We start from the raw sequence: 8414 nt of genomic DNA on the forward strand, positions 1-8414 counted from the left end.
ACCATGCGAGGAACTGAACTTCTCGGATGAGCCGAGGTTTCCTCGGTTGCGTTGCCATGGCGCTGGTGACCTAGGCCACAGTCCTGGTGCTGAGCCCAGGAATCGGGTCCTGGATGAGTGCCCACACCTCACGGGGCATTCTGCAGAAGCAGGAGCTGTCTCCTGCAGAGGGCGGGTCTCCTGTGTTGGTCACCCCTGTCGTGCTGGGCCATGCGTCCCTACAGCACAACTAAGTGACTCTCGAGGCTGCCTTTAGCCCGTCCGTATTGGGACCGTATGAAACATCCTGGTATGTTTCAAAACTTCCCCTTAAGCCACTTACCAAGAGCGATTTTAAGGCAAAGCCCCATCCGGCCGTCGTTCCCCTCCCGGCTCTCCTTGCGCCCCTGCTGTCTTTTGGGTGTTGTCAACGGTGACCTTTCCTAGCCCTTTATTGTCCTAAGGCAAGAAAACATGTCTATTGAAAGAGACCAGCACCCTTCTTAGAGCTCCCCTGAGGTTTTGAATCCAGCACTTCTCCGGTCAGATGTTTGTCTCCTTCTGCGGAGAGGAGAAGCAGCTGGCCACATTAATGGTTTTGATTTTTTTGCAGTGGCATCCAACGCTAACATAGCACGTCTTTGGAAGCATACCAGCAGGAGCTTCACGTGTGCGTGTGTTCACTCAGTGGCCCCCTCGGCTAGCCTGGGTCTAAGTCCACGTCCCCTACCGCAGACAGAGATTTCAGAGCCATAAAAATCGTTTCCGGAGCAGGGCTGTGCATAGGGAAAGTCTGGAGAAGCAGGTGAAGCCGTGAGTTCACCACGTTCTTCCTCTAGTTATTTCTCTTTGGAACGAGCCTGGACCAACGACATCACCTCTGCCCTCCGCCATACCTTAAATGGCCCTACCCACCGCCGTCGTGAGATAAAACTGGAGTTTACAGAGCTTTCCTTTGCCCCTCGCTGAGGAAGCACGAGGGGTGGGCGCGAGGATGGGCATCACGTCTTCCTGAACAAGGGGAGCGGTGCGTCTCCCCGGGGTGTATTTACACGGTGTGTTCGCTCTGCGCAGAGGTTAACCTGAGTTCTGAAATGCTTGTGTGCACTTAATTTAATCGAAAATGATAAAGCTATGAGCTGGGAACATACTGGACACATCTACTTAGACCGGAGCGCTCGCTCTGTGGGCCAGCGGCGCTGAAGACGGCGGGCTGGCCGACCCCGAGGACCGTTTTCTTCATTTTCTCGTATTTTCCCTAGAAAGCATATTGAGCGAGACGCCAGGTGGCCAGGCGGGTTCGGGCAAAGTCTGTTGTCCTTTGTACTACTGGTCCAGCCTTCCCGAATCTCCAAAATGGAAGCACCTGGAACATCCGTCCGGTCCCCGCCCCACCCTCCACCTCGGCGCCTTCCCCGCCGAGCCTCACCCCGCAGGAGCGGAGGACTGCACCCTCCGGTCTCCGCTCACCGACGTGCTCCAGGCTCCTCCAGGCCCCTCCCTGGCCCTGGCGTGCTCCCCAGCGCCCGCCCCTCCCTCACTTGAAGTAGTTGAGTCCGGCCACCAGGAAGAACTTCTCGAGGAAGACCTCTGAGTCCAGCACAGCGATGTGCGCGGCACGGCCGATCAGGGCGTTGGCGGTGTTGGGCAAGGCGTGGAACACGTTGTGCCGGACCAGAGTGCAGCCCTTGGCTGCGACCAGGGGGCTGAGCAGGTTGTGGATCATCTCTGCGTACACGGGCCCTGGGAGGAGGGGAGGGGACAAGATGTCGGGGCGAGCTCAGCAGAGGGGCCTAGAGAAAATCGCCGGGTGTGAGCGGGGTCCCTACCCCCCTTCTTACCCCCTCAGCCGTGCAGCACAGGGCCGGCTTCACGGGTCTCCTTCCGCTTGTCAAACCGCAAAACGGAAACGCGGCTCACCTGCGTGTCTAACGCGGCTTACTCACCTGTGTGTCTGTCTCGCAGGGCCGTTTTGCACATTTCAATCCTGGCTGAGTGGAATGGCACATAGCGGTCTTGGGGAGAAGCCACCAGCACGACGTTCTTAAAATACTGCAGACCTGCAACAAGCCAGGCGTGTGCCTTTCAGCCGGGGAGTCCTGACACATGCCCTCCGGGTTGCACACTCGGTACGAACGTGCCCCGGAGAGAGGAAAAGCGAGCAGAGGCCCGACACACGGGCGGTGTCACTGCGGAGGGACCTTCCGGTCTGAGAGGCTGCAGGAAGAATCCGCTCCGCCGCAGCTGTCACGCCTCAGCAAAAAACCTCACTTCTCTACCCTGATTGCTCAGTTCACACACAGAGACACGGGTGGCAAAGGGACCGAGGTCACGCATCAGCGTGGCCGTGCCAGGCTCACGCCCAGGGAGGCGGGGACAGGGGCAGAGTCCGTGCCTGTGAGCTGATGGACCACGGGACAGACCCTGGGCTGGCCGGCTTGCTCGGCAGGACAGCGTGAGCCAACCCGCTGGCCTCTCTGCTCCCTCATGGGACGTGGAGACCCCTGCTGTCCTGTGCTCGTTCCCACGGCCGGAGGGGACTCCCCCACCTCGGAGCGTCCTTGCTGCGGGTGCGGGTGGAGGTGTGCCACGGGCCCGCTGGCAAGGACCCGCCTCCCTCCGCACTGTGCACATAAAGGTCCATCTGCCCTTTACGTCGATGGGACTGTACTTGGGTGGAGGCGCTGTGAGCTGGCCCACAGGCCCGAGCCTGTGCAGTTAGCGAATTAAAAGGCTGGTAGGAATTGGGGGCTACAGCTCCTCTGCGGAGATGACGCTCGCACACACCTTGGCGCCCACCCATGGTGCCCCCCACGCACCGTGGGGCAGACGGACCAGGCACGGCCGAGGGCTTGGGCCCCCGTTGGCCTCCCGATGAGTTAAGAGTGAGCTGGGCGCCCCCCGCTCCTCCCCTCCCACGTGTGAGTCGGCGTAGCGAAGCCGGCCCAGGCTGCAGGGGTGGTGGGTCTCCAGCTCACGCTCCGGGCCGCACCGGGGTGCCGCAGCAGAAGCCACTCACCTGTTTTCTGGCTAAGCTGGTAGAGGAAGCACTTGCGCAGGTCGGCGTGATCCCTGAAGGCCAGCTGCAAGAGCGACCCGGACTTCTTCAGCTTCTGCATGAGCCACAGGCCTCGGGGAACAAAACGAAACCAAAGTCAAACACACAAGACCAAGAAAGCAGAAATAACGGGGGGCGAGATCCGCGTCTGACTCGGGGTTTCAGTTACCTTAAAAAGAAGAGAGGAGCAGGCATTTTAGCAAACACATGGGAGGTCAGACGGCGTCTGTATTCTTAGGTACTGGGGGCAGGGACGTAACATCGTCCTGCAAACTGCAGTGGCGACGGGACTCATCCGAGTCTCTGCGCCCTCCAGTTCCCTCGGGCCCCGGCGTAAATCCGGGCGCGGGACAGACCCCCACACGCACACTTCAGAGTCTGTCCATCCACGTGCAGTTATGCTGACGCCAGCACCGACGAGTACTACGTCACAACCGCACACAAAATAAATTTGACACAAATGCGAAGAAATGCACACGACACAGTGAGCCTAGCTGTCATGATTCCTGCCACGTAAATGCACATGCAGGCGAAGGTAAGTACGACGCGCTGTACGAAATTACTCTAGACAGGCGAGACTGGAAGAACTATCGGCAATCTCTCTCTTTTTAAGATTTTTCGTAACGTCAGAAGATTACAACTGTGAAAAAAAATTAAACGTGGTTTAAATCATTCGTTTCTGTCCAAAGATGGCTTCCCTGATTTGTGAAGAAAGATGGATAGAAAGACTCCAAATCACTCACATTCACAAACGGCGTCCTCAAAATAACGAAAAAGCAAACAAACGGGTCTGCCCGCCCCAGGCGAGGGAAGCCGGCAGCCAGCCCTGCGGCACGCAGGTGTGTGCAGGGAGCTGGCAGAGGCCCGGGAGGCGGGCACGGAGCGGGGAGCTTAGCGGAGGTGACTCTAGATGCCACGTAATGGACCGGGCAGTCGGGGACCGCCAGAGTCTTCACCGAGAAGGAACGTGATTTACTAAACTATTTATAATTATACAAAACCCAGCGACCTCCTTGGGCAGACACACGCCAAACCACGTCCCCTCCACGGTCACTGCCCGTTGGCAGGGGCCCTGCAGTGTGGGGTTCATCTAACACTCCATCACGTCGGCGAGCCTCTTTGTCATCGGGCCCTCGCTAGAGCTTCACAGTCACCTGCTGCCCTGCCAGGTCACCCCGTGGCATTTCTGTCACCAAGGACCTCCTGCAGGTGGCTGTGCTTCCGTGTTCCTGCCCACACTGGTTCTCCCTTCTGCATGCGGACCTGGCCCTGCCCTCTGCCCGTCCTGGAAGCTCTGCCCGTGGTGGAAGAGTCACCGAGCCTTCCTCCCTTACCCACGATGCCACCTCCTCACAGCTCAGAGGAGCCCGGCGAGCCTCGGAGCTGGGGCTGCGTGTCCCAGCAAGAGGCACGGTCCTGTACGCCAGCGACATGCTCTGTCCCCTCTCGCATTTATCCTCAGTGGTGCTATGACACTCACGCGCACACACACACACATGCACACACACCATGTACATGTATGTATGTGTAACTTATATGTTCATAGACATCCATGGCTTCACACATACACACGTGTGTACGTACATGTCATAAACGTGTCATTCACATGCACACGTTAGCTCCATTTCTGAAACGAGGAAACTAAGCAGCACGGAGGTTAAATGTCTTGGCCAGTCCTCTGCATGCGCCTGGGTCAGGGCATCGCCACGGGCTGGCCGTGGCAGTGACAGGGTGTAAAGCTCACTGCTACGGACTCCGCCCCCAGACTTCTCGCTCGGGGCTACGGTCTGAGCGTCTGCGTCCCCCAGACTTCATGCTGGAAACCAAGCCCTCAGTACAATGGCAAGTGCAGGCATGGTCTTGGGGGGATTAGCCCGTGAGGGAGGAGCCCCCAGAAAGGGATGAGCACCCTAATAAAAGGGGCCCAGCGAGCTCCCTGGCTCCTTCCACCATGTGAGGACACGGAAGACGGCCCTCTGTGAGCAGGAAGCCGGACACCGAACCTGCCAGCGCCTTGACCTTGGACGTGCAGCCTCTGGAGCCGTGAGAAATAATCGCCTGCTGTTTATAAGGGCCCTGCCCGCCCCCCGACGTCTACGTGAACTTGTTCAGCAGCCGGAATGGACCGAGACCCACGCTCTCCCCTGCACACCACCACGCCTGGTCAGCCGCGTGCAGCCAGGGCCCCGGGACGTCACCCTTTTGTCCCCAGAAAGCTGAAAGCAGACGAGATCGCGGGAAACGTCTGGGCTCTCGCCCCGCCCGGCACCAGGACATCATTCCCAGCCCAGGTCCCGCCACCGAGAACGCCAGCCTCCGCGTCGCCGCCCCTCCCCTGAATGGATTCCTTGGCGACCGGACGGGGGAGGGGCCTACCTGTACTGACCAGGGCGCTGCTGTTGTACAGGGTCCCCAGGTGAGGCCCTGACAGCGACAGGAAGGTGTGCAGCTTGCTGAGGTAATACCGGAACCGGGGCCGCGTCAGGACGGAGCGGATGATGATGTTGCCGAGAGAGTGGCCAATGAAGCTGCTCGGGCAGAAACGGGGCAGGTGAGGGTGACGCTGGGGCCAGCCGCCGGGCACTGCCGCGTCAGGGCCCCAAGGGTCAGCTGCCCCCGTTCCCACCAGACTCAGGGGACAGGCACGAGGCTTCCGAACGCCGGCCTCGTCAGGCCTGAGGCGGGGACGCAGGAACGAAGGCCTGGTGCCCGGTACGGTCTGAGGGGCCTGTGGCCGCCTTGCCCGGCTCTGTGCTATTGGAGCAGCCCTGTCTGGTCTCACGTGTCCTCGGTCCCCTGGGTCCCTTCTGAGCCCGGCTCACGAGGCCATTCACCACCAGACGCCTGTCTACCTCTACGGTTACACCCGCCACGCGTTGCGAATGCGTCGAGCTGCCTGCGCCTGGCCACGTGGGTGGACAGCCCTCCTCCGGGGACACGGACCCACAGGCCCGACGCATCGTCGTCCCCAGGCACATGTGGCCTTACGGAAACCCCGCTGCACGGGACAGGCACCTCCCCATTGCTCCACGCTGCGTCCTCAACTCTGACTCCCACCGCAGAGCCCCCACTTGTGAAACGAGGGTGTGCTGCTTTATCCCCGAGGCCTGAACGGGGTGACGCATGCCGAGGACTCGCCGCCGTGCTGTTTGCGGTCATCTTGACCATCTAAACACACAAGCCAGGTCATCTGCCACCGCGGCAGGACAGCAGCAGAAGCCCTTGTGAGGCGGGCAGTCCGTTCAGCTACGTGACACACTGTCCTGCTTGACAGAAACGGTGGCCTGGGGACCTAGAAAGCCTGCGAAAGGCTCCAGGGCAGAGCCGGGATTCACACCCGTGAGCGCTGAGCAGAAGTCCGCGGCCGGGAACGCCCGGTCAAGTCCAGCTCCCCTGTCACTGACCCACCGGAGGGCTGTCCTCCCGGGCACACACTACGGAAGGTGTGCGTGTGCCCAGCGGCCCTGTGACTCGCTGCCGCTCGGCAGATAGTCGGCTCCACTACATGCCACACGTCAACCCCTCCCGGGGGCGCAGGAGGCGGCGTGCGGACCTCGCACACGGCACACGCTCAGGCGTCACCCCTCCCCCCGGAACGAACGTCCTGGGGGCTCCTCTTACCTGATCCGGGAGATGGAGAGGTTGTACAGCTGGATGTGCTGAATGATCTCGTCCAGCAGCCGGTCCGTCATGGTGTCGAAGTCCGCGAACGTGTCCATCTGGAGGGGGAGAGAGGAGACAGGCCTGGGGCTGCGGCGAGGCCCGGCTCCTCCGCCAGACGCCACGGCACGTTGTGGGCACGCGCCCGGCTTGACCGATGGGAACTCGGCCTCAAACGGTGGGGCCGCAGCTGGGGCTCAAAAGGAGAAACTGGGGGACGCCAGAGGCTCCCCCATGGGGGGCACTGACAACAGAAGGGAGAATGGAAGAGACAGACAGTCACACGCATGTGCTGCCTGCTGCTGCGTCACGTGCCTAGCGTCACGCACACCCCAGTACTACTGTCCCACGTCACAGAGGAGGAAACAGGCTCCGAGAGGTGACACGGTGCTTGAGCCGGGAGTCACACCCAAGCCCACCTGGCTCCAAAGTCCCTGCCCCTCCCCCAGCACGGCCGTGACACCGTGTCATCAGGCCGTGTGCAGAGGGCGGACGCCAGCTCTGAGAAGGACCCCACGGCCACCCGTGTCCTAGGCAGGGTAGTCGGGGGACTTGGGGGCCTACGAGGAAGAGGAGACATGACACATGGGTCTTTGGATATTGGAGGGGCGGACACGGAGACGACAGCTCAACTGGCTTCTGTAACTTCAAAGACCAGCTCCTGGAAACGCAGACGGGGGCCACAGGGAAGACAACTTGGGGCCGGCACAGAACTGCGGCTTCTCCCAGGCAGGGCCGCCCGCCCGCGGGGCCACATGGCGTCCACCCGCCCACCAAGCCGCGGCAGGGGACAAGGGGTTTCGTGGGTATTCGGCGGCATGGGGGAGAAGGGGCAGGAGAGAGGAGGCCGCGAGGGCCCGTCTCACACCGGCCATCGACGCTGGTCGGTTTCTTAGTGTCCACGGGCTAAGAAAGAAGCGCGTTTGCAGCCCGCTCCCCGGCTACAGGACCCGCGCCGTGGGTCTGAGCCTGAGCCCCCTCCTAGGTCCTGAAGGCGGGTAACGTAAACTAGTCCTTAGCGTCGGCTTAAAAATCAGGCGAAATATTTGCCACACACTGGGACAGGAGCCGAGTTCGTGCCCGCTAGCCTTTCCGCCGTTCCCTCATCCTTCCATTATGAATGGAACATGGATTATGAGACAAGGGGTAGCCATAAGGAGGCCCGAGCTGATCACGACGCCCTGGAAGTCATGGGAGGCTTAAACGTTGGTCTTTTCAGCAACTCCCCAGGCCAGGCGCATTCGAAGGGGCGCAACTCTGCGCGCTCACGAGACCCTCAGCTTTCGGGAGGCAGCACCGTGTCGTGGAACGTATCGTCCCTGAGCGTCCACGCTCCCACCCCCCGTCCAGTTAGGCTAAGAGCTAAGGGTGTCCAGGTCCAACGCACCGCCACGGGGACTGTCCACGCCGCACGGCAGCAGGCGTCCAGTGACGGCAGCGGACCCGGGCGCTGAGTGTGGCGGGCGAGTCTCCGCCTTCTGGTGCTGGCTTGCTCGTGGCTCCCAGGGCTGGGCACCCACCACGCTCCCCCCGGCCCACCCGCCCCTCACGGGATTTCTACACTCTCCTCTGCTTCGACCACACAGTTCACCTCTGACTGTAAAGGGGTCATAACCCAGCTCCACCGGTTACGTGACGTCGGCGACAGCCCCCAGTGCAGACGCACAGACACCCAAATCACAAGCGCGCGAGCTGTCACCCACCCTAACGCCCTGTG

At 61.2% G+C, this 8414-nt stretch overlaps 1 protein-coding gene across 1 annotated transcript in view; it reads right to left on the reverse strand.

Moving 5' to 3' along the window:
* Window positions 1–1516: 1516 nt before the first annotated feature.
* The window catches only part of FAM135B (family with sequence similarity 135 member B), a 98669-nt gene continuing 91771 nt past the window's right edge, over window positions 1517–8414 (reverse strand). The window contains exons 14-18 of the mRNA XM_006913020.1: window positions 6659–6887; window positions 5414–5565; window positions 2999–3109; window positions 1926–2039; window positions 1517–1722 (exon numbers count right to left, since the gene is read on the reverse strand). Of these exons, the coding sequence (XP_006913082.1) occupies window positions 1517–1722; window positions 1926–2039; window positions 2999–3109; window positions 5414–5565; window positions 6659–6887 (812 nt within the window). The remainder of the gene's footprint in view (window positions 1723–1925; window positions 2040–2998; window positions 3110–5413; window positions 5566–6658; window positions 6888–8414) is intronic.

Source organism: Pteropus alecto, unplaced genomic scaffold (genome assembly GCF_000325575.1).
Source record: "Pteropus alecto unplaced genomic scaffold, ASM32557v1 scaffold105, whole genome shotgun sequence".
NCBI lineage: Eukaryota > Metazoa > Chordata > Mammalia > Chiroptera > Pteropodidae > Pteropus > Pteropus alecto.